The sequence below is a fragment of the Kryptolebias marmoratus genome, linkage group LG20 (genome assembly GCF_001649575.2).
Source record: "Kryptolebias marmoratus isolate JLee-2015 linkage group LG20, ASM164957v2, whole genome shotgun sequence".
NCBI classification, from domain to species: Eukaryota; Metazoa; Chordata; class Actinopteri; order Cyprinodontiformes; family Rivulidae; genus Kryptolebias; species Kryptolebias marmoratus.
Genome location: NC_051449.1, coordinates 6,150,407 through 6,175,660, shown reverse-complemented (window position 1 = coordinate 6,175,660; position 25,254 = coordinate 6,150,407). Strand labels below are relative to the sequence as shown.

The window sequence follows — 25,254 nt, the reverse complement described above, 5'->3', positions numbered from 1 at the left end:
GTAGATCTTCTAAGAACACCTCCTGGCACTAGCTAAATTATTTCAAAGTGTAGTGATTATTTAATCTGTGAGAGAGTATTTTCTGCTTCGGATTAGTGTATTTTAAGCTTTAAGGGCTATTTCTGGCAACAGGAGTTAGTGTTTGTAGGAGTGACTCAGCAAAAATACACAGCTTTTAGAATGAAGCAACATATTTAATTTCATTGGTACGAGATATCAGTGTTTTAAATTAAAATAGGAGCGTTTGGAGGAGGAATGATAAGGTTTGGGATTCTTCAACGCCTTGATCGTTGAATCCTTTCATGTTTGATTTTGATCTTATGATTAGTTTTAAAAAATTCCAACCCTATCTTTGAGAACGGAGATAAAGATTTTCTGATCTGCTGCAGATTTGTAATGATAGTCCACTTCCAAGAGATGATTACGCAACCCGTCTGGCCCCTTGTTGCTTGAGCCTTTGCCACCAGTGTTGTTCACAGCGCTGGCTGTTAACTGGCTGCTGAAAACAAATGATTTCTGGAAGCAAATCTTACAGAATGATTTAGTGGCAAGACGGTGCTGCTCTGTTTTTAATCTGCTTCATAGTTTATTCATTGAAATCTGAACTTCAGCATATATTCAAGCTCGACTTTCACCCCAGATATCAGCGTCTTTTTTCAAAATGACTCCATCTTAAACTGGATTTCCTTCTATTAGAGCTTCTTAGTTATTTGTTCTGAAACACCTAAAAACTCCAAATCCCAGAAGAAGGCAAAAATGATGAAGCTCCACACCTCTGAAATTATATTTATTCAGCAGTCAATATAGTGTTAGATAAAACATTTTTGGCACAGTTGCTTGATGATAAAAAGCTGTCCCGTTTATGTGTAGTAATCTAAATAAATATGAAAATCTATAATTTATTTCCCAAATAAATACAATATAAACTACAACAAAGATGCACTGCATCTGCACCCTTCCTTTCCTTCTCAAGAAAAAAAAACATATATATACAGTTAGCTGTACGTCAAGCAGTTACAGTTAGTTCAAACCAAAGGAGGATAACTGAGGGTGAAAAAGATGCTTCATAATTCATGTCGACAGCTTATAAGTCTCCTAAAAGTCTACCAGGCAACAGAACACAGAGGCATGTTCAGGGCCAGTCGAAGGCTGCACTGTGGGGTTATGGGTAAGAAAACCTTTTACAGATGGGTTCAAACAAAATCTCGGATCCAAACGGTCCTTCAGAAGAAAAGGAAAACATGCCACTACATTTCACCAAAACCATTCCTCTCTCGTCCACTCCAGTTTTGCAATCAGCTGAAACCGGCGTGAGGGTAAACTTTCACAGAAACACTCAAAAGCCAGATTTACACACCTGAAACATGAGATGAGTGATGTTTATGACTGTGACTTTGCAAAGTCATGTCGTGTTGATTCGATCCGGTGTGTTTTAGCAATTTCAGGAGGAAAAATATTTCAAGATGATTAGGGGTGATTATGCTCTGGAGATATTTAAGGAAAGTTAAAAAAAAAAAAAAAAAAAGAGTTTCATGGAAAATTGAAGGGGATGTTTTCTCCTAATTTTTTAAAAGACTTAACAGACATAATATCAATACAATGCAATTATTTAAGACGGGTGTTTTACCTGAAAATATGGAGAAAATTCTTTCTTTTTTTGACAAATTTGTCAATGAAAGAAAGAATTTTCTTCTGCTCCTCTTTTACTTTTATAACAACGTTGGAATAAAAGCAGTAATATTAATGCATATAATCAGGTAAATATGACATGAAAATATTATGAAGAAGCAACCATTTAACCAACTTTAAGCTTCCTGGACATGTCTTACATTTTGATGCTAAATCGAGTCAATTATCTTGCGATGAACTCAAAGCTGACACTGGCAAAAGAAATGAGATTTTACTGACATTGTCTGACTCTTTGTCATGGTGACTTTGTAAACTCTAAGATTCGGACAAACGAAGGGATGAGGTGCAGTAACAGCGATGACCTGGTCCACCCTGGCTCATCATTACATACAGCTACCAAAACAACACAAACATTTTGTTGCTAAATTGTTGTTACGCCATCATTTACAGTGTTACTACACAAATAGAAAAGATAAAAACTTTGTTGTTGTTTGAGCAGTCATTTTCACTTTCCTTTCATTTCACTTGGAATCCAAACACAGCACAGGCTTTGTATGTTGTTTGCTTCCAACTCGTGGTGACAGATTCCCAAATGTTAAAGTCAGTCTGTCGAAGGAGGTTCCTGCGGATCAGTTATACAGTTTTCTCCACCGTTTCCACCTCTCCTTGTGGACATTATAATCCATTGTTTGTCTTTTAACGGTGGCCATGTCTGACTCTTCCAACAGAAGCTTGGAGCAGCGTGAAGAAGTGTGAAATCCATCCCTTTGGGTCATACACACCCACATTTCTTTGCCGAGATATTACGTAATGTGTGAAAGCCGTTGTGTTCTACGAAGAACGAAATGCCCTCGAGGGCAGTCGGTCGGCAGCAGGGCATACTGCTGACTTTCTTCCTGCGACTCTTCTCCTTAGAGTTCTTCCCAAATATCTTGCCCATGGCGAGGTCATAGTTTTGCCGGTGGGCATCACATTTACCGCTACAGTACTGCAGTATTACCGTCTCATCGCTCTTGTGGCCAAGATCCAGCTCAGTCACAGTCAGCTCCAGCCTCCTCAAAGAGCAGGGCTTAGATTTGTGGGCTCTTTTAGTCCTTTTGGACTTGTTATCCCCAAAGTTCTGGTCCCTCCTTTTCTTCCTTTCGATTAAGGTACCGAGCACTTGCTGAAGCTCACTCTCTGTGAAGCTCTGAAACATTGCGGAAACTGAAAGAGAGATCAACAGAGGCATTACTGACAGGTAGCAAAGCGACAGATTATCAGGTTTTCCTGGTAATTTTGAGGCCAACATTCACAACATAAAATTCAACAGAAACGATAGTTGAGCATGACGGTGTATCATGGTTGGCACAACAATTGAAGCCATGAGCAAACAGATGAACAAAAGTTTTTTTTCCAACATCTAGGTGACTACAAATTGCTCCTATTTCGCCGGCTTGACAGAAAGCATTCTAATACCATGGGTCCAATTTAGCTTATGGGTTCAGTGGGATGAGGAGGAAAGAAAAAAGCTACATATCCTCCTCTCCTGGAGATCTCCCAGAGGTTATAGTGCTCCTATGGAGAGTCAGTGACCTATGAGGTGTTAATTGACTGAAAGTTGTTGTAAGACATTAAAGCCTGCTCTATAAACAACAGAGGCGGGTACTAAGTGTTCTGTGTAAACCCTGGTAAATCTTTCCCATGACACCTTATCTCCAAACAGACATGGAAGGAAGAAGGTAACAGTTTATCTTACAGTCCGCGAGGACGGAGTTCATGTTGTTGCCCGTGGAGCGGATCTTCCGATGAAGTCCTCCCGTCCGCTGGGACAGCTCTCCCGGTTCCTCTGAAGATGTTCTGGATGTTGACTCTGAAGATGAGGACGATCTTGACGAGGGATCTTTTGTTTTGAGCTTGAACTGTCTGATCGTGGCCATGTTTCTAACGAGGACGGTGGACAGGGCTGCAGCGCAGAGCACGAAGGCTAAAGTAGCACCTTTCCATAACTTCATCTTAGAACGTGGGGGAGCATTGAAACTCTGTGGAGACAGAGGCGAGAAAAATGCACAAACGTCAGATGTGTTTGTTCAAGAGCCATCTACTCGACTTGCCGTATTAAAGCAATAATTCAGATCTTTTGTAACGAGGGTTTGTTGAAAAGTTCTGAATAATTACTACCTCACTGGTTGTAGATAGCTCTTGGAAGAACCTCAGTTTGAAGAAACAGAGGTTAAATTTGACCATCTGACAAGCTAAATGCTAGTCAGAGTTGGGTCAAAGCAAATTGCTGCCATTTAAAGAAAAGAAAAGACAACAACACCATCAATTCATGCAGACTCTGCTGTATAAACTAGTGGTTCCCAAAGCTGGGGTTGGGACTCCATTGTGGGTCAAGAAACACCATGTTAGTGAAAGTTAGGATGAATTAAAAACAATAATAAACACAAATACCTAAAGCATATGTTTGTGATAATAGTTATGAAATAAAAATGCAGTCAAGAATGACAAAAAAAGTTGTTAAGGCAGTTTATGCTGTCATTAAATGCTCATTAGCAGTGTTTGAAGATTTCAATCAGCACTAGTTTGGGTTCCAAGTCTCTGCAGCTGTTGTTTCGTGGGTCAGAAGCTCAAAATGTCAGAAACCACTGGTGTAAACTTTTAGAATGCTGTCAGCTTCACATTACACGGTTATTTACAGAGAATCCTGTGGCCATCTCTAAGCACATATGGCACCAGCAGCGGCCGACTTCACATGCAGCCCCGGGGCACTTCCTGCAGGAAGCTCAGCGTGTTTCTGCCACAATAAACATGTGATGTGAAAGTGACGGCGCCATAAAGGGTTATAATATACTGTTTGGATGAACCGATATGAAATTTTTAAGATTTGTTTGTGGTTTTAAAGTAGTGGCGATCTTGGCTGTGAGAAGTGTGGGTGCAAAGGGTGCTGCAGCACCCCTGATTGATGCCACATGATATGCGTGTCCAAATACATACTTAAAGCATTTTGGTTCTGATTTAAACTTTATAATTATTGTCTGGTCAAAATATGCAGCATATTTATATGTGCATTTCACTACATATACAGTATTTTCTGTAATATTATTATTCACACAAGTGTTTAGTTCTTAGAAATTCATAATTCATGGTCACATCTCCCCCCAGCTAAAACACATTCCCACAGCTATGGCAGCAATCCACTTTAATCTTATTTTTAGTCTAATTTTTTTTAACCAAACTGAGGTGGTTCAAAGAAATATCTCCATAACCTTTCCACAGAACCCACTTCAAAAGATCCACACTGTCCCTTTAAAGCACAGAGAACAATGTTGTAAATATTAATCATTTATGGTGCTCCTTTTCTGTGTGACCCCCTCCATAAATTGCCATCTCTCCAAAGGGGCTTTCGCTTTAGCACCAATTTACTTTTTTCCCTGACTCTTCTGTCAGCTCATCCTTCACTCTGAGTGGGTTCATGATCTGTGAGCCCGTCATCACTTGTTGACATCTGAGAATGCAGTGTGTGTTTAAAGTTGTGCAGTCTTCAGGCAGAAAAAAAAATAAAAATACACGACTGCCAGCTCTGATTCCAACCAACTGGATGAGTTTTGTGTCATCTCACTGCTTGACATCCTGAATGATAATATAAACTTCATTGATATTTCTTTAAATGCCTTTTTTTTTTTAAGATGGTAAATACATTCCTGTCTCTACAGGAATTTCTTAACCACACCTATTTGAAAAGTAATGTACAATGAGGCCTCGGTGAACATGTCTGCTTGCACATCCTTTTATATTAGACGGCTCCTCCCTCTCAACAGGCCGCAGCAGCCACAAACACTCAATTTAGAGGATTCCTGCCTTGTGTTTTCTTTCCCCGCTGGTATTTGAGAAGTTTTTCAAGCCATTGTATTTTTCATATCATGTCACCAGTGAGCAAAACATTTCCCTGGAGCCGGAAATGGTACACTGGCGAGGGCTAACAGCAAATCCAGACCAGCTTTACAAAACGTTTTGCCAGACTGGTTCCTGTAGTGTATACGTGCAGGCCGCCAGATTGTTTACAGTGAGACAGAATGTCACTTTCTTTTGGTCTGGTTTACTACATTAACAAAAATTGTGGCCTGATTATGTTTTGCAATTCTCCAAAACATACAGTAGCAACTGTAGATTACTTATAAAAACAAGTTTGAGGACAAAGAAACAGTAAATCGTGGGAACAGTTGGGTTTTCTCATGGAATTTACATGTCTTAAAAAATAAAAAAAGAAAAAGCGAGAGGGAGAAACTGTAGGTAATTTACAGTAACCACTGAAAGTGACTGTTTTAGACAATGCTGAGCAAATACACAAACAAACTCCACGCATGAGCTACAAAGACATAAACAGGTATGACCAGTCCTATCAGTTAAAGCCTGACTCATCGCTCATAATTCCATATGGGTTCAATGTGGTGACAAGTTTCTGCAGAACAGTATTCATTTGAAAGTCAAACATGTCACCTAACAACCTCATTTGATGCACAGTATATGCAAATCAAACAGTGATGTGACAATACGTCTGAAATCCGGTACTGGACTTAATCAGATACCACAAACAAACATCTCTGCTTTCGCTCCGTTTCTCTTGGTTCAACACCAGACGCTCATACCGAAAATCCTGCTGCTCCTGTTCTGAACGTGATAAATTCTCAATATTAAAAGAGCCGCTTTGTAATGATATATGTTCCAAGGATGAGGTCACTGTTTTCGTCTTCTATTCACAGGTCAGTCTGAGAGAATTACTCATCCGTCGAGTTAGCTGTTTCACGCCGCAGCGATGCGTCAGCTTGTTAACTCCGTGGCTCATCTTGATAAAACAATTACCTCGTCAAGAAGAGATGAGGCCCCCAGCGCATTAGTGGCTGACACTGGACGAAGCCGGGTCGTCAAAGACTCATCTCGTGTGCCTGAAGACACTTTGATTGTCATAATTGCTCCACTCTGAAACACATTAGTCACATCTGCAGTCGATTGGCAGCAATAAAAGTGCCAGAGAGCATTCTGCAGCTTGTTCGGATGGTCATGGAAGATTAATCGTCTCAGACATTTAATATCTACCTCTGGCCTTTGCTGCTAAGGACATAAATATACAGATACCGATAGGGAGAAGGGGCACCGGTGTTTTCTTAGGAAAGAAATGGAAAGACATGAGCACAAACGCTGCTGTTTTCCAGCAAACAGAGATGAGCTGTAACACAGAGGATATAGAGGAACCCCTGTGGACGTTCCAGCAGACGGAAAACCCATTCTCCAACAGGCATAAAAGTGCAGATGAGTCGCAAAGACAACTCAACCGGCTCCCACACATCCTCAACATGTCTGGCCGTTACAAAAGCATCATGGGGCAATGTGCCTCTGCACGCTTCTGTATGTAAAGACGAAGGCCGGTTTAAAGTTTGAGGCCCAAAACAAACAAAGACAATCCCCAATTCACAAACACACAAGGGTTGAGCGCAGAAAAGGAAGGTCTTCAGAGGGAATTTGTTTTTGTACAAAGAGTAGGATTAAAAAAGAAATTACAGAATGTAAGTAAAAAAGCAGCACACCTGATGTTTGCCGTCAGCCATATGTCACCTGGAGAGCTACCAACATAAAGAAGACATTTCCAGGAAGCCGACATCTTCAAAGTGAGACATGAAAGCGAACTGCTAAGCTGAAGATGGCCGAAGTCTGTCAAAGCCATTCCTGAGACATTATGTATGTATCAGCGCATGCGGCACGCAGTCACAGCCCAATCCTCACCCATCAACCGAGCTCTTGTTTCCACTCAAAGATCGCATTATCTCAGATGACACAATAAAATTGATGTTTTCGAGGAATAATTGGGTCAGTGGCTGTGGTGCTGCTAAGCCGGCAGTAATGTAATTACAGCAGCATGACACTCGTGCCCCCCCACCACTACCACCCCTCCCTGCTATGCCAGAGGGAGATGCTCAACAGAATGTCATAGCCTATAGAAGATGACCTAAAGAAGTGACAAAATGGGCATGAGGGGCGTCTGCGGTTAACACTTCTGAATGAAGCCAGCAGACAGGGGGGGGCTTTCTTGTCCACTTCCTTGGATCTAAACCAATATGAAGTGACTGCAGCAAAAGAAATAAGAATGAAAAGCTTCTTTGTGCTGGGAAAAAAAGCAGTGACCAACTTTCATGTCCTCCCACTCTGTAGCATTTGTCCCTATATATATAGAGCCTGCTCTGTCTCACGCTCTGTCTCGCCGTGACTCACACAAACCATAAACACACAAGCGCAGCAATTGCGTGGTTTCACTTTCCCCAGCTTGTCTGACGCAGACGCGCGTAGATAAACTTTCCAGCCCTCCAGTGTTGGCCAGAGTCCCTCTCCTCTTTCATGTTCCTGCAGCACCATCACCTAACTTGAGATAATCCACCTTACATAACACCGCTGCCTTTTGATATCGAGAAATCTCCTCAGGCCTGACCTTTAGTCTTTTCGCCACTTCACGACCAGAGGCTTCTACCTGCACAACATTAGCACACGCTGTGCATTTCGGCTCCGCTCCACCCATGTGACTCGCTACACTCAACACCTCATAAATACCTGCCGTGAAAAGATAGCAGCAGCATAACAAACAGCGGGAAAGGCACCTACTGTGTTGTTCCCAGGAAACAACGTGCTAATGGAGTCCCACAGAGGGCTTGTCTTGTCTTTTCCCTCTTAAGTGAGCATCAGGAGGCCTGGTGGACAGTGCTTGGAGAAGGTAATAGGGACATATTCCAAAGATCAGGGCGGGATTAGCACTAATGCCTGCCGGGTTTATCTGCAGTCACGTGGACAAACACCTGGCTGCAGTGTTGGTGGCAGAGCTCAGTCCTTGCTGTAAGTGTGTGTGTCAGTGTTAATCCATCTGACACCTCAAACTCAAGGGTTAGGCTGACACACAGAGCCCACCGACAGAGAACAGCCTCTTCTTCCTCTAAAGCCTGCCCCAAATGTCAGAATAATGAAGGAGAAAAAGCAACACGGCTTCCTGACTTGGATCTGTTGTGTTGGCACCGAAAGGTTGCAACATAAAAGTGGATGATCTGTGCCAGGACTGGCTGTTCTAAATGCAGCTTTGGTCCTAATGCGACAGAAAAAACATTTAGGTTAGAATGCGCTATAATTTTGTTGGGCAGCCACATCAGTTGGCACAGGCTCTGTCACTCCAAAGGATAATTAAAAAAAGCCTGGTCCTTGTTAGCGAGAGCTGCTGCTCATTATCGAGAAAACAACATGTTTTGGTAAAGCTGGAGATCCTTTTTTTTTGACACGCATTTTACAAATTCTAAGCTCGATCCTTGTACCACTTTAATCTACTAGGTGTGCAAGTGGCTTAAAAAGCTTCAATTTCTATGTCCCATGGATGAATGCAGATTAATCCAGTGACCAACCACCTTGCATAAAAAGGGACTACTTAAATCTATTTGAGTGGCACTGAGTTTTGAAGTGATTGCACAACTAAAACTGCTCATTTGGTGCTCAGATCTAGGGTATAACCTGAAAATTCTGGCTGGGAGCATAATTACAGTTAAAACAGAAACATAATCTTGTTTCATCTTTATTCGTTCTTTCAGGACTGATTTTATGTGGGCTACTTTCTAAAGAAGAGTCCGTCAGCTGCTATTCTGGCTCTTAATCTGTCTATGCCAGATCCTCTTTTAGCACAACAGCATCGTCTCTAAACCCTCGTTAAACAGGTCGATGTTTTTGCCACACTGAATTCCACTTTCAAACGCAGGCGAGCGCAAAGTAAGCGCAAAGATCTGAATAGACGAATCAACATAATTCTTTCTTTAACTTTGTTAATTTTACAATTTTTTTTGATAAGCTATACAATCAAGTGTTATCAAGGATTGAGTTAATTTAATAAGTTTTAATTATATTCATAGAAATAAGCAAATATTCAATGCTTGACAGAATGCATACCACCCACCACTTTGCGTGTTAAAGTTTTAAAGACAGATCCTGCAGGATCCAGTAGTTTGCAAAGGTTGATCTACTGTGGCAGCCATCTTGAACTGGGTCGACTCCAGCAGGTGCGTTTTGTTAGAGCTCAGAGTAGCTGTTAAAGATAACTCTCAGCTACTGCCACGCCAAATTTTAACTCCGTGTCAGTAAATTCGACCAAGTTAGAGACATTTTTATGTTGGCTACATTTGATTAGCTGTGGTGGCCATCTTGAATTGGGTTGACTCTAAAAGTTAATCAGTTGTAGATGCACTTGCAGTGATTACTTTCTGAGAGTTTCAGTCAAATCTGTCCTGTGGTTTATGAAATATTTTGCTAACAAGCAAAGCGTTGACTCTAACAGTTAATCTCTAAGCATTAAGCAAAGATGTCACACAATGAGTAGCGTATGTGTTGTGTATAACTCTCAGCTACTACCACATCAAAATTTAGCTCAATATCTGTAAAACTGGCTGTTAGAGCTTTGTGTTGTGTTTGCTAATGTTGACTAGCTGCGGCGGCCATCTTGAATCAGGCTAACTCGAAAAGTGAATCAGTTGTAGATGTACATCCAATGTTTCCTTTCTGAGAGTTTCATTGAATTTTATCAAACGGATCATGAGATATTTTGGTAATAAACAGATAAATAAAGACACACACATATGGGCTCTTCCTGGTGGCAAGCTGTAAAAAACGATGCTTTTCTTGTTCCAATGTGTGCTTACTGGGAATTTTTCTCCTGTTTTGCATTGAGGATTAAAGCTACAGCCAAATATTATAACCATCGGACAATATGAAGAGTAACACGGCTTATATGTCACTGGGAAATCGAAATTCCTGGGATTCACACAGACAAGTTTGACACTTGGCATGCATATAAACATTTTTACAGACCAATTACTCCCCTCCACATCAGCACCTCGGTAATTGGTCTCACGAAAGCCACTTCAAGTGTAGCTCGACGAACACAACAAAGACTCTGAGGTGTTCTTCTGCGTATAAAATTTGCCAGACGGGATCTGGTGGCATCTGAGGGAAACAAACAAAATCCACGGAGACCCCACCCCGCAATCCACAGGACCAGAAAGTTGTTTTACTGGTAATGTTGCGGTTTCAGATGCTTTTTGACTGGTTCTGATGGCAGAGCGAGGACCTACTAAATACCTGGTGAGTAATCAGATGCAACGTTATATATCTGTTTATATTATAGCCAGAATACGAAGAAAAAACGCAGATGACGGAACCAGCGGAGGTGCTCCCCACGCTGTAATTTTCCGACCAGATTTAACAGGTTATGAAAGCTGAACAGCTCAATTGATCTCAGGCTTAACCTCGACCAGGCCTCTTGGGCCCCAGCTAGAAACATCCTAATCTCTACATACGATATGGGCTTAATGCGAGGGGGATCATCACTCCAAAAATAATCCAAGTGAGTTCTTACACTTCTAATAAATTATGATCTTAATCCCCTTAATCGTTTAAACTAACAGAGGGTGCAGCTCTGCTAGGAAAAAGAAAACATCCATGAGAAACTGAACGCACAGTAAAATAATTAGCTGAAACACTGTTTGGCATGTCTAGGTTTTGAGAGCAATTATGCATGAAAATGAGGCAAACCACCACTTTGGAAGAGTGACAGAATGTTCCTTCCTGACAGGTCTGTGTGTTGAGATAAAAAAAAAAATTACAATAATCTTTTTTTTTGTTTTTGCTTTTGCTTTTGTTTCAACATGGTGGTTAGGCCGTCTGTATAATCAGCGGCGAGCGCCCCGCAAACATTTCGTGCCAGGCTTGCAGAGCCCTGCACTGTCATGTGGTCCCAGCGAGGGCTGCTTGTTGATACAGATAAGCTAACGTGTGTTTTCTGCCACTCAGGCACTTAGCGAGGCATCTCTGTCAGCAGCAACCCAACGCCTTCCCACATAAGCTGCCAGCTTAAACTAACAAAAGAAGATGCTCTGTCCTTACCGTTCGGCCGGCTAATCCAGACTTAGCTGCGTGGCGTCGTCTTCAGCTGACCTCCTCAGGTAAGTGCTGACTGGGTAAATCCATCACCATCACCATCACCATCATCATCATCACCACAGGTGAGGAGCAAAAGCAGGACTCCTGCTTTTTCCCATGAAAACAACTATCACAACTCCTTGCCCTGCGAGTATGGGAGGTGTCCTAACTTGATTCAGGTCCAGGATGTTATTCTTCAACCAGATTTACTCTTCCAAAGAACTCTTTCAGGTGGCAAAGATCAAAATCAACATTCCTCTGAACGGAAGCCTGCGCTTTGTGGCACTCGTTTTGATCCATTCAAATAAAAAAAAAAAAGGAAAGATGGATGACTAAAAGTTCAGTTCAGGGAAAAAACTCCAGTTCGAAAAGAAAAGCGTCTCCACGCGGAACTTCTTGCTCTTCTGTTTTTGCAAAAAAAGGTTTAACCTAAAACAGAAGGAGAGCGAGCAGAGCTGAGGTGCAGTGGCATGCAATAAACAGATCTCACAGATGTCCTAACTTTTATCCCATCTGTTGTGAAAACTTACTTCCCCCCTCAGAGCACTTTGTCTTCACAGAAGCGGCGCTGATGTTTGGACAATGCACATCTCCTTACCCTGTTTTCCAGCAGCAGGTCTCTTCTCTTCAGCTCCCAGGAGGGCAACTCTGCGGGTCGAGAGGATGGGTTAGGGTGAGGAGGGAGAGCGCAGTTACTGTAAGTGGAGCAGAGCGCTTTCTTCTGATGCCTCTGCCTGCCTTCCCCCCTAAAACTCTTGCTCCTCCTCCTCCATAGTTGTGCTTGTGGACCGAGTCGGATTACTCCTGATATGTTAATCTTCCTGGCCCTAACTCCAGGAGCACTAAAGGATGCTTTGGCCTCAGCAAGAGCTTACATTCACCTTCTGCCACAGGCACTTGGTAATAGCCTCAAATGGGCAAATCAGTGCATTCAGAAGGGTCTGCTGAAGCAAGTGTTTTCCAATCTTTTTAAAGGGATTTAGGAAAGTTCACAATTGGTTTAAATGGCGCTAAGACAACATTAACCCCATTCAAATAGAATTATCACGAACAAGGTATTCCTTGATTCGATCTCCAGTTCGATGGAGACAAAACAATGGGTGCTGTTGAGGATCTCGCATTCCCCTCCAACACAAACCCTCATGTTTTAGCCCGTGAGCCCTCAAGCAGCAAATGAAGAGCAGATGGTTGCGCTTTTGCAAGATATCAGGCACTCCAGACTGCAATCTAAATAAATACCCCTATTCCCAGAGGAAATGTGTCAGGTGTGTGGGGTCAGCAATGTGTAAACAACGGCTGACCAGTTTCGGGGATGAGCACACTGATGCACGCGTTGGTCGGAGACACGAGGGGAAAGTACACAAAGCTCCACAGGTGGTGTTTGGGAGCAGAAACCCCGCTAAAATAAATTTACAGAGTTGATCCAAACAGAACCAAGGCTCCAGAATCAGACCTGGAGCCAAGGGGGTGAAATAAATCAAACACGGGGCCAGAAGCACAACAGGAAACAAATATTTGCTAACATTTATCTCATTTTAACCACATGACTCATTCTGACACACTCAGGTTAATATGAACACAAATGTGCACATTTAGACCCGTGTAGGCAGAGGTTTGGCTCAGCGTTGGCCTTTATAGGTATAAAACTTTATCAGAGTTGAGGGGTAAAAAAAAAAAATCCAGGAAATTCCAAAAGCTGTTTGTCATTTTAACAAATGTACGTTTAGGTTTTTTTTCAGGGTCTGATGATTTTCAAATGGTTTGAAGATTTTCCTTTTCTCAACAGAAAGTTTGACGAAGCGCCAAAGATTTACGCCGACTAGTTTTTGGTTGCCGTCAGCAGGTGCAGAACCACCTCAGTCCCATTTCGAAATCAACAGACAGAAAAGACAAACGATTAGAACTAACCTTTCTTGACATACATTAAATTTTTTAGGCCAGAGGAGCATATGTAAACGCATAATGACTTCCAGTTAGCCATAAGAGGTTGTACTTTCGCAGCCTTGAAAAGAAGCACAGAAACACTTCCTGACATCGGGCAGGAACATTTCGTCTCTATACATATTGCTCACAGATGTGTAGTTTTCATAGCCCGGCCTTCACTGTTTGTGAAAGTTCAACAGCTGTTAATTGCAAAACCAAGTCAAAGAAAGACAAACAGTTGATCTGTACACCATAAAAAGTCTCACTCAACAGCAAAGAAAACATTAGTCACAAAGACATTGACATTTGAACACACACACAAGACAGAAAAAATGAGTGCTTCTAATCTTTTTATGATTGAATTCCACATACAGTGGATTGAAGCTTTTCCACGAGGGCGTGGAGGAGTGAAGAAACACATTCTGTTTAGGTTTGGGCAGGATTTTAAGGAAGCCCTCAATCAGTAACACTATAAACACACCATTCCAGTTGAGGTGTCATTAGAATGGCTGGAAATAAGGCACAAACGCTGCTGCGCTGCTCGTCTTGCACAATCTGTGGCTCGACGCTTGGACCAGCTGCCTGTTGCCAAGTGTCATGTCAGTGAGTGGAAAGCTACTTTTCAAGGAACCCAAGTCTAAACAGGCATTTATGAGAAAGACGCAGGAGGACAATGAGGACTTTTTCTGACCGTTTTATGTTGAAAGACGGGCATTTTTTTTGGGACTGAGAAAGTGGTAACAAGGTAAATTCATCCTGGCTGAGGAATAATTATACTGTGCAATTTGGAGCCGAGGCAAAGTGGTTCAGACGTAATGTTTTAAATATCTTTCAGACACTTACCACCTAGGCTAAGGATAGAATCTGTTCTCCTCCTTGATATGCATAGTGTTTTAGTAACACGTTTATTTGGTATGCAACTAGACTGGTTTGCATTCTGATAAAAAAAGTGTTTGAAATTTCTCTTGTGATCATAGGTAAATGCTGCCCTCATCTGTCAGTGGTTCATAACTACATGCAGAAATGACTAAACACTCATCAACAGAACTTTTATTTTTCTTCAATAAAAAATACTTAGTGAATTCTTTAAAATGTTTTAAAGTCAGTCTTTCTCTATATCTCTGCTAAATCTATTCCATCTGTGGGAATCTGATCACTTTCTTCTGATATGAAATCCCCTGGTGCCATCAGGACCTAAGGGCTGACGCAGCACTGATTGTAGAAAACGGGGTGCATTTGGGTGCCTGGCATTGTTCGGGTTTACTGCGTTGGCTGCATATTTGCGCCTGAGTACCCACGGACTCTGAGAGCTCAGTTTGACGTGGTCTCCGGAGCCCCAGCTCGTCCTGCCGTACCTCTGTTTCAGTCCACAGAACGACTGGCTGGTGAAGCTGCTGGAACATACTTCAGGGGGAAATGTTTTCGAGCTTCCTTCAGAAGAAGAAGAAGGTTCATGTTGGACCAAAACTTTGGGCACGTCCAGTAGATTCTCCTCAGAGCAGATGTCCTCCTCTGGTTGGTTTCTGTGTTTCTCCTTTGACGGCTCAAACTTGGTGACGCTCTGCCCGGACTGCCATCCCAGAGGCACCACACGCAAGCCCCGCTCGTTAGTTTTCTCTTCTTCTTTAAGAGCATCAAAGGTCCTACGAACTGCCTCCAAATTGTTAAACTTCACCACAGCACATAAATGCTGGCCGAGCTCTTTGTGGCGCTTGGTGTAGCACTGAAGCTCTTTGGGAAGTTCTTCTCCAGGACGCAGGAGCCAGATGGAGCTCACGCTGCTGGGAACGGTGAACTTTTCCAGGACCTCCAGTAAGAGTGATGGATTTTGGATGCTGGTCGCTCCGTCGTCTTTCCTCTGCTCGTCAGAGTTGTTCCAGACGAGGAGCAGCCTGCTGGTGGGGGAACCCAGCAGCCACCGGGGAAGTGGCTCCCTGCGCCTTACTTTGGTGCATTCATCGTTCACCTCCAGAAGGTCTGAGCAATCCGCAGCTGCCAGAGTCATGTACCAGTTTGTGGTCAGGGCCTTTATCTGCAGCAAACATGGGCATACTCAGCTCTGTTCACGTGTTATTTTCGGAAGTACTTTCATTCAAATAGCTGCACAAAGAGCACACAAAGCCAGTAAGAAACAAAGTTTACCTTTTTCAAACAGGTGAGGAGCTTGAGGCTGACGTAACCCTGCCTGTTCTTCTGCATGTGTTTCAGCAGGAAGCCGTCCTCTGCCAGGTAACTGTCGGAGAACATTTCCTCCAGGTGGGTTTTAATCTTCCGGAGCAGCAACTCACCTTCATGCTCCTCTTCATCTTGAACAGGCTGTGCAGCTTTTCTACAAAAACAGGACCCCAGCATCGTGCACTTAGAGGCCAGCGGCGTCAACCAGTCAGGCACATGCTTTAAATTTCCTTACCTCTTCAGATCACTCATGGTCTGGCTGATACAGGACACAGACTGTGCTGCTCAGTTTGGCTGTTTCAAAGTAAAGTCAAAATGTTTTTTTTGCAGATAACTACCAGGTTAGGACAAAGTTAATACTACAGGAATGGAGTGAAACAATGCACATTCATACAAACACAATGATGTCACTTGTTTTTCTGTAGCCACAACAACATTTTGTAAAATGCTGCAGCTAAAATTCCACTCGGCACAAAGCAGCTGCCACAAACAATAAGAAGCTGCAGTCAGAACTATTTCCTCTGCTGTAAATGAGCTTCATGCAGCCACACTATTAGCTTTTATGAACAGAATATTAATAGAACTAAAACTAAGCTGCAATCTGCACAGCAGAGATAACGGCAGCGTGTCAACACACAGGAGCTGTGACACTACTGTAGGTGTGAATTTCTGCAACGCAGTTTGGAGCCAAGCGCACAATCAAATCGGAAACATGACACCGCTCAACTCCAACACGCTTTATGAATATTATAGAGCAGCATTTGGGTGTGAAACGGCAACAAAAGCTCTCCTTCAAATCCAGCTTTACATTCTGCTGGTGTTCTGACGTCTTCAGATAATTCATCGCAGTCAGCAGGTCACTGCTGCTGCACGCTGACAGCAACAAATCCATGACTTTTTTTTTTTGGCCAAACTCCTTCCATATGTAAAACACAGGTATGATATTCCACAGATTCCGGTTTATCCTCACCCTGTTCGGTGTTATCAGGAAGACTTTGAGTTTCTGTTTAGAGAGATGTTTTATGGTCAGAGCTTCCAAACTCAGAAAACTTCTAAGAACTTCTGTCCGTGTGGGTTTGAGTGGGTTTACACGATGGTGGCGTTGCCACGGTAACACTGACTCAGTCCTTACGATCCTCACTAAGGTGAATTAAACATTCAGGATCAACATCATTATTGTGGACATTAGTAGACCTCATTCCACATTGTTACAGCTCGTGTCTTTTTTTTACCAAAATATCTTCCAAAACCGCTGGAGAGATTTTGATGAAACTTGCAGGAAGTAATCCCTGAAAGTACCTAACCTGATTCAAGATGGCCACCAAAATGGCTGCGACATTGCTCAAAATTTCGATGTGGTAGCAGCTGAGACTCTGTCACAACACGCACTCCGAGTGTGAAAATGTTCATAATGTTATTTTCCAGGTTTGACTAAAACGGCTACAAAACTTCAGTCTAAAACTCAGCGGGTGATATGCATCCTTTCAAGGAATACCAAACCTTTAAGTTGCAGTTTTTGACATGGATGGAACTTTTTTTGCTTCACTGTTGGGATTATTTGAGAACACAAAACAAATAAAAACCTCTCAACAGTCATGACTTTTTAACCCTTTGATTCTGGTCGTTCATCATTCCTTTTTTTTTTAACTTCGTAAATACACAAAAGTCATTTTAGGATTGGAAAAATCTCAACATTTTCGTTCTGGATTTGTTTGGGAGCGAACAAATCCAGAACACTAGGCACATTTATTATTTACTCATCAATAAATTTGTTGTAGCGATAATCAGATACCAAAAAACATCCTGAATTACAATAAAATATTTAGAAATAGCATTAAAAACATCACCATGGCAACTGAGAAACCTCCATCTGTTGTTGACAACTTTAAACTCAAGCTGACCTACAATATATTTTTTTTTTTATTGAGTAAATAAATTAAAGGTGTTCTAAAATTCATTTCATTTCATTTTTCATTTTTAGTTAACTAAAATTCAGTTGTTTGCCGAGGGAAACAGGGCAACAAAATGTTTGTTGTTTGTGTTTTTGGAAGCATTTCTAGCAAAACATTATTTCTGTTTCTATCAGAACCAACTGTTAGTATGGTTTAATGTTTCCATGGCAACAGGAGTAAACAAGTCAAACTTTATCACCAGACTCAGACCTCCATGCAGTTCTCCTCGGTGCATGGAAATAAATAACATCAGTTTTTTTCCAGGAGAGCCTTGACCACTTCAGGCTGGTGACGAGAGAAAAGACAAAAACACAAATTATGCCGTCCTCTAATGTGCAATTACACCAGACATATTGTTCCAGAAAGGAGTGACCCATCACCACGGCAACCGGGCAAACTCTGTGAGATGTAGTTGAAAGATCCAGAATAAAGTTGCTAAGAGGGTTTGTGTTAAGATGATTTTGTTTACTTGGCATAAAAAGGTGCATTTCTCTGAAAGGGGACTGGTTTTACTTTGGGTGGCAGGAGCTTTCTAAGAAACGGGATGGAAGAGATCTCTGTCTGAATTCCTTCCGATGCGACAGCAACACTTTCACAATCCGACAGCAGCTTTTACAAACAGGACAATGAGTGACGAATCAGTTTCCTGGCATTTCCCTTTTTTGTTTTAAAGCCAAACAGAAAACCTTTACAATGTAATGATAGCCGAATTGGAATTTTCCCGCTCATTATGGCGAACACATTTATATAACAAAGCATCACGAGCCAGACCTCCATACAAAACCCAAATATTTAACTTTATTAACATCGATGTTTTTCTTTTTCATCACCAGATGATTTTCGAAGTTCCAGTTCTTTATCAACAAATAGAAAACAGACTGTGTGTACAACAGATTGAACCCCTACAGCACTAAGCATTCACAAGGTAAAAATGAACATGTTTCGTTTCTGCCGGCGCTTTCAAGCCCCCCCTGCCGTCCTTCCCGTCCTCCCACCGGCGGCGGCGCTCGGATCAGACGCTCCCCTCCTGCCGTCCGTGTGGTGGAGGGTGTGTGTGTGCTTTCCCAGAAAAAAGAGTTGTCCATTTTGATGGATGGGTGGGTGGTGGCGGTTAGGGGCGGTGGGGGGGTTGTGCTGTTTTTCCTCATGTGGACAACCAGCTGTTGAAGATACTATGGTATTACAGTAGATACAACGGTGTCTCCATTAATACACACTCTAGGACAGCAGGCTCTCTGCAGTGTCTCTAGGTAGATCAGCAGAATTAATCCTTTTTAACAATATATTTTTGAAGCTGTGAATATATCTATGTGTAATCATACATATATATAATCAGTCATAATTATATATATATTTATAGTTCTATTTCTGTATAAAATAACATCAGGTTTGAGTCCAAAGGCCGGAGTCTCTGTCCCTCTGGTCAGGAATGGTTGATTCTGTACAGGTACCGACATGGATGGCTCTGCTCCTCAGCCCAGGTCCGTTTGGTCCCAACTCCAGCAAAGCCAGGAGACAGGAGGGACTTGAAGAGCATCTTTATTCAGAGATGGGGAGGTTTTTGTTTTTTTTTTGTCCTGTCGCCTACCCTTTGGGTATAAAAGTCTGTTTTTCTTCAGGTAAGTTCTCCGCTGTGGAGCAATGAAGGCCTCAATGCCATAGGCTTCTGATGAAAAACAAAACCACAAAAGAACAACAAAGAAAATGCGTAGAAATAATGTGCTTCCATTTCTGTGCACCTTTTGTTAGGTAATTCGTTTGTGTTTTCAGCTATCTACTGCGGTTACAGAGGGACAACTACAACAAGTCCGTAAAATCAATTTCCTCACAGCTGATTTTCTTTGAAAACTGGGTAACGGTAAGTGAAAAGGCAATCCGAGTTACTGAACTGACTACGACCATATATAACATAAACTGAATACAAAAACAAAAGAAATCTGACAGCAGCTCAGAGAACAATGGTCCTCTTGTATTAGTATATAGAAACATGTTAAAAACACATGTCCCGTGTGCTAAAGTACCCTAAAAACGATTATGAAAATAATGCATAATGCAACAATGAGTCTGAGCCGTTTAAGACAAATGAAATGTCTGATATTAAAACGATTATTAAAAGCAACGTAAAAAGTATACTAAACAATAACTTTTGACAAAATGAATCATAATATGGACAATAAAATTAATAATGGTGATAATAAAAAAACGAACGGAAACAGAGAGGATGCTCTCTTAGTGCTACCAGTAGCCTTTGACAATCAGGGAGGTTTGGCTTCGACGGAGCAGAGGGGCGAGCTGCCGGTCTGCGCTGTCGGATCTGTACAAGAGCTGTCGTGTTTGTCGTAGTCTCTGCAGTTTTTTTGTCGTTAAAGCAAAATCTCAGGTGGACGGTGAACTCGGCGTACATCTCTGCGATTGGTTGAAAACCCTTCGGGCGGGTCTGCAAGCTCGTCCCCTTTCCTCGCCCCTCGGGCAGCTGCAGGAAGGGTCGGGTTTGAAGGGGTCAAGTGAGTGGATGGCGGCTGAAATGGGACACTTGGCACACTCCTGAGAGGTCTGACCNGGGGGGGGGGGGGTAGCTGCTTCAGTGGGAGTGGTTACGTTGCATAGTGGTCAAAGCTCCCCAGGTACTCCAGTGCTGCCCTGTAGCACAGTTGGTACTGGTCCTGAAGAGAAGACGAAGGCAGTCAGAAACTCTTCATCCTTTGGATTAGTGTGAAGATTGGAGGATGAAACTATTTTCCTGTTTTTTTTTTTAATTTCCCCTACTAACTAACGCTGAACACTTTGTGCTATTTCAGCTCATTCAGGAGATGAGTGCTATGACTTTGGTTTGTCAAAATATTCAACTTAATTTGGAAATACGTTTCCCATAGAAATACATCAAGATCTCTTTAATTCCTGCAGGAACATTATTCTTTTAAAACGCTGACTCAGCTGATTTTGTTCTTCTAGTTTTGAGCTACCTTTCTGCAACTTTTAGCTTTTAGCAAGCCTTTACCTACTTGTAGTTTTTAGTTAGTCTTTTGCTTCTATTAGATTTAACAATTCAATTTCAGCTTCTTCAACAGATTTCCGCACTCAGCATTCACTCTACATTTTCTGTAAAAATGTATTTTCTCTAGTTTTCCTCTACTGTCTGATAATACACGGGAATTATCATCAGCCCAAAGCTACTATGGTAAAATATTAACTAACAGAAGTACTTTGGATTATTTGCACTTACAAAAGTAAGAACAGTTTCTAAATTTGTAGAAACTCCTTTAAAATCTAAAACTCCAAATCTGGCTTCAACATGCTCTCCTCCTACATTATGTATTTATTACGTGTTTGACCAAAAGCTGCGATAAAACCAGATGAGTTTGTTTTGGCATTTCTGATAAGACACTAAAACCTTCTATTAAAGAGGGATTTGTCACTAAGTCTTTTGTTTTTGAAAGAGAGAGGCAGAGCCGCTCTGTCTGCGAGGGATTTCAACGTCTGGATGCGCTGCCGGTACCTCGGTCTGCACCATGGCGGGCCGCTGGGTGCGGAGCGTCTTCACCGTCTGGAAGATGTCCACCACACCTTCGTACCTCATCCTCTCCAGCACGATGCTGAGGGTGATGAAGACTCCAGTCCTGCCTACCCCGGCACTGTGAGACACACACACACACACACACACACACACAGTCATTATTACAGCTACTGCAAAATGAATTCTCACTGGTGATTGATGATTGAAGTTGCTCTGAAGGCAAAAATGCCAGGAAAACAGCTTCATTCATTTGAACATTATTACTTTTTGGTTTCCCGAGCCTCTGAGGTGAGACGCCGCACGTAAAATAGAAACAGGGAATAAAATTCTCAAGAAGAACATGAATTTAAATGATAAAACATTTATAACTTTTTACAACAGTAAATTATAAATCAACAGCTCATCTCGGTGAGAAATGTCAGATGTGACTCATTCTGTCTCTGAATACAGACAACATTTGTTGCTCTGCTTTCTTCATCCCATTTATTCTCCAAAAATCCCTTCAGTCCTCGTCCGATAATCTCATTGCATGCTATCTCTGAGTCAAACTGCTCCTACTCCCTTTCTGTGAATTTCACTCTAATTCTGGCACTTTGAGACGATCCTTTATGTTGCTCTCCTCCTCATTTGGATGGTTCAGTCTGTTCTGCTCCTCATCATCACCGTCAGTGTTTCCTACATTCAGGCAGGACTCTGTTGGTCATGTGATGTGAGTTCTTATCTGAAATTAGGTGCCAAAATGTCTGTTTTTTTATCTATCTCATCTTAAAATAAAACGTTTGCTCTAAATAAATACTTTGCTATTTTGAACTTATAATGTACCAATTATTATCACCTGCCACCATGACAGATGAGCGATCCTGCAGTTGGCTGTTTCTGTGTTTGTCTGTCTGTTACATTAAACTTCTTATTAAGCAGAGGACAGATTTGAATGAAACTCTTAAAGTAATCATCAGATGTACATCTACAACTGATTAAGACTGATTCAAGATGGCTGCCACAGCTATTTAACCCTAGCAAACAGAAACATAGCTATAACTCAGTCAGTTTTACAGATATTGGGCTATACTTTGGTGTGGTAGTAGCTGAGACTGAGGCAATAAGCATTCTGACAAATAATACCAGTTTTATTAAAATGTATTACTATTGAAAAAGATTTCTTAAATTAGAAATTTAATGCTGCTTTCGTTCTGCAGAATCTGTTTACTTTTTAAATTAGTGATAAGAAAACATTCAAGATACACATAAATGTATATTTTATTACAAATTGCAATTTAGCACCTCATTTTCCAGATTCAAATGAAAAGTTTTAGTTTACATCTCGTGCCTTTGATCTCACAGTAACTATTCAGCTGAAAAGGTTTTAAGGTTAACAAGGTTAAAAGACAGCAACACCTAATTATTCATATTTTATCTATGCTCTTCTTACCTGCAGTGTACAGTGATTGGTCCGTCCTGCCCAAACTGTTCCTTAGTTTTGTGCACTTGTCCAATAAAATCAATGAAGCCCTCTCCAGTTTTTGGCACTCCCTGCTCAGGCCAGTCAGTGAACTGGAACTGGCGGATTGTTCTGGATTGTCCGTCCTGAGGGGCACAGATAAGGCTTTTCAGTACATTTAAGTGGACAAGCCCATGAGCCGATAATGCTCGGCTCTACTGGGCAGTTTTTGTGCTTCACAGATCCTTCTTTACACTGTAAAAAGTTTGGCCTCCAGGTTGGAGTCAGCGAGCGTAAATAACTCTGTTGGAGCATCTAACCATCTAGCTTAAAACCTGGGAAGCAATGTGAACCTGGACGGGAGACAAAACCATCAGCGCTGCAGCTTTCATGTAACCACGAATGACAAACACTCAACAAAGAGAATTTATTTGACAGAACTCTGCTGTCAGAATTTACAAATTTAATTTATTTCGATGCTTGGCCTGTATTTCTAAACGTATCACTCAGTGAAAAATCAGTCTGATTTGTTTAATATTTATTCAAACTGAGTGGCTGACTGAGAGCCGTTTCACTCTCTTTTCCATTTAGGGTGCCCCGTGTGCAACGACCGTGAAAGCACAAAGCAAAAAACACACATTTAGGTACAAAAACTGCAGAGCAGAACATATACACAGACACACACACACACAGATAGAAAAGAAAGAGTGGATGTGGGATTAGAGTGTTGCAGCAGTGGGAGCCTTCAGATGACACTGAAGTATATTTATAGCTCATTGAAACTACTGCATCACAGGGAGTTCCAGTACCGGTCCCCCAGGGACCGAAGGCTATGCTTTTCATGTATTTTCACAGCAATCTGCAAACAGACACACATCCACAGGCCGACACACACACAATCCATAGAGCAAGCATGCTGTTTCTAAATCTGGGTAAACATGTTTGATGGTGCATTCAATGGATGTCAGCCTGTCGGAGAAAATAACACGGGACACCTTCTGATCACCTCCACCTTGAAATTACAGTCTGTAATTTTTAACACTTAGCGCGACCATCAGGATCCGTATGAAACCTAAAATTAAGTTGCATTCGGGTTGGAGAAATGTGCACTTCCTTTCACCAACACACATATACATTTATATATATATATATATATATATATATATATATATATATATATATATATATATATATATATATATATAGAGAGAGAGAGAGAGAGAGAGAGAGAGAGAGTGAGCGAGCTCTGAGAGCTTCAAAAACACACAGAGAAGAGCAAACCTGCAGATTTTCTCACACTGAGTGAACCGACATACCCTGGCATCTGTGACTTTGAACTCTCTGAGGATGTACTGAGGCATGTTGTATTCAGCCATTGGATCCACCACAAAGTACTGGTACCTGGCTGAACGCTCTGCTGGCCAGTACTGATGGCACTTCTCCTGCAAGAATGAAAGGAGGCAGAAATTTTCAGCAAAATCGTATTTTTTCAAAGTTTTGTTTTATTTTTTTTACGCAAACACATTCAGGAAGGGGAAAAAAAACAAAACCCTATATAATTACTGCCTGGCGTACAAATGAAAGATTTATACTTTTCAGTTACTGTACATCATTAATCACTTTCAGTTATGAACAAGATTCCCAGCAGACTAATCTAACATGGATTCATCTTAGGTGACAACATATTTACAGAATGTTTGTGTTCTTAACTACAATATTAATGTGGATGTTGGATTTTTTTCTTACATAAACTGTGGTTGAAAGGGGGATAAAAGCTTTAAATTGGGACTGAGTAAGACCAGAACTACTAATTACCGCAGCAAAAACAGCTAAAGGAATTTTCTTTTGGGTATCAAAATGAGTTTGCTGCCTTTTTTTTCTTAAATGAGAAGTTGGAGGTTTTGGAAGATGTGTCTATCTGCCTTCCGTCTAATGATGAGCCATACATGTTTCCCCCTGTAAACATAAAATACTGGAATAAAATATCAAAACTGAAAACAGGGGGAAGCTAAGTAAAATGTTGGGCCTAACTCCCAGCTACAATCACACCAAATCTTAGCTCTGTCTGTAAGACAGACCATCTTATGTTGAGAAATAATGGAGCTGTGGACATTTTTAGTCAAAATTTCTAAATAATGTTATGTGCAATCTCATGCAACATTGTGATATGTGACAGGGATGACTCAGCAACGACAACATCACGTTTTAGCCCAATATTTGTAAAACTGACTGAGTTAAACCATTTTTGTATTTGCTAAGGTATTTGACTGACTCTAAAAGTTAATCAGTTGTAGATGTCCTTACTTTCCGTGAGTTTTATTAAAATCAGATTCATGAGACACTTTGCTAACAACCAGATCTGTTAATGCTCAGAGCAGGCGTTGAGAATCACCCCCAGCTACTACCACACCAGATTTTAGCTCAATATCTGAAAATCTGACTGAGTTGTGGACACCGGCGGTGAGGGATGCCGTCAGGCTGAAGAAGGAGTCCTATCGGGCATTTTTGGCTTGTGGGACTCCGGAAGCAGCTGACGGGTACCGGCAGTCCAAGCGGCATGCGGCTCGGGTGGTCGCTGAGGCAAAAACTCGGGCATGGGAGGAGTTTGGAGAGGCCATGGAAAAAGACTTCTGTATGGCTTCGAGGCGATT

The 25,254-nt window shown here is 41.7% G+C and overlaps 3 protein-coding genes across 17 annotated transcripts in view; all 3 read right to left on the bottom strand.

The window, feature by feature from the left end:
• Positions 1–279: 279 nt before the first annotated feature.
• nrtn (neurturin) lies at positions 280–12,307 on the bottom strand. Of its 4 annotated transcripts, none has more exons than XM_037981750.1 (4): positions 12,132–12,307; positions 11,566–12,030; positions 3,368–3,650; positions 281–2,835 (listed from the first exon to the last, which is right to left on the bottom strand). In XM_037981750.1, the coding sequence occupies exons 3-4, from the start codon at positions 3,621–3,623 to the stop codon at positions 2,402–2,404; spliced, it is 690 nt and encodes a 229-aa protein (XP_037837678.1). In that variant the 5' UTR covers positions 3,624–3,650; positions 11,566–12,030; positions 12,132–12,307; the 3' UTR covers positions 281–2,401. The 4 variants fall into 4 exon arrangements, with proteins under 4 accessions (XP_017266363.1, XP_037837678.1, XP_037837679.1 ...); XM_037981751.1 differs by having other exon boundaries at positions 12,200–12,307; XM_017410874.3 differs by lacking the exons at positions 11,566–12,030; positions 12,132–12,307 and adding an exon at positions 8,260–8,382 and having other exon boundaries at positions 280–2,835.
• A 2,330-nt stretch (positions 12,308–14,637) lies between these two features.
• larp6b (La ribonucleoprotein 6, translational regulator b) lies at positions 14,638–16,057 on the bottom strand. Its single transcript, XM_017410915.3, has 3 exons — positions 15,935–16,057; positions 15,667–15,853; positions 14,638–15,556 (listed from the first exon to the last, which is right to left on the bottom strand). Exons 1-3 carry the CDS (start codon positions 15,949–15,951, stop codon positions 14,678–14,680), a joined length of 1,083 nt encoding a protein of 360 aa, XP_017266404.2. The 5' UTR covers positions 15,952–16,057; the 3' UTR covers positions 14,638–14,677.
• Positions 16,058–18,427: 2,370 nt separating this feature from the next.
• The window catches only part of LOC108232870 (receptor-type tyrosine-protein phosphatase F), a 176,292-nt gene continuing 169,465 nt past the window's right edge, over positions 18,428–25,254 (bottom strand). For all 12 annotated transcript variants that reach the window (XM_037972987.1, XM_017410920.3, XM_017410924.3 and 9 more), the window contains 4 exons: positions 23,920–24,045; positions 22,595–22,749; positions 21,148–21,283; positions 18,428–20,314 (listed from right to left, as the gene is read on the bottom strand). In XM_037972987.1, coding sequence (XP_037828915.1) covers positions 20,246–20,314; positions 21,148–21,283; positions 22,595–22,749; positions 23,920–24,045 — 486 coding nt within the window. In that variant the 3' untranslated portion in view covers positions 18,428–20,245. The remainder of the gene's footprint in view (positions 20,315–21,147; positions 21,284–22,594; positions 22,750–23,919; positions 24,046–25,254) is intronic.

Bases quoted from the DNA above. Each gene is read 5' to 3' on its own strand.
- larp6b (XM_017410915.3), bottom strand. The intron at 15,557-15,666 runs GTAAACTTTGTT...TGTTTGCTGCAG, and splicing joins TCCTCACCTGTTTGAAAAAG to ATAAAGGCCCTGACCACAAA.
- nrtn (XM_037981749.1), bottom strand. From the start codon at position 3,623: ATGAAGTTATGGAAAGGTGCTACTTTAGCCTTCGTGCTCTGCGCTGCA. The intron at 2,836-3,367 runs GTAAGATAAACT...TCTCTCTTTCAG, and splicing joins GAACTCCGTCCTCGCGGACT to TTTCCGCAATGTTTCAGAGC.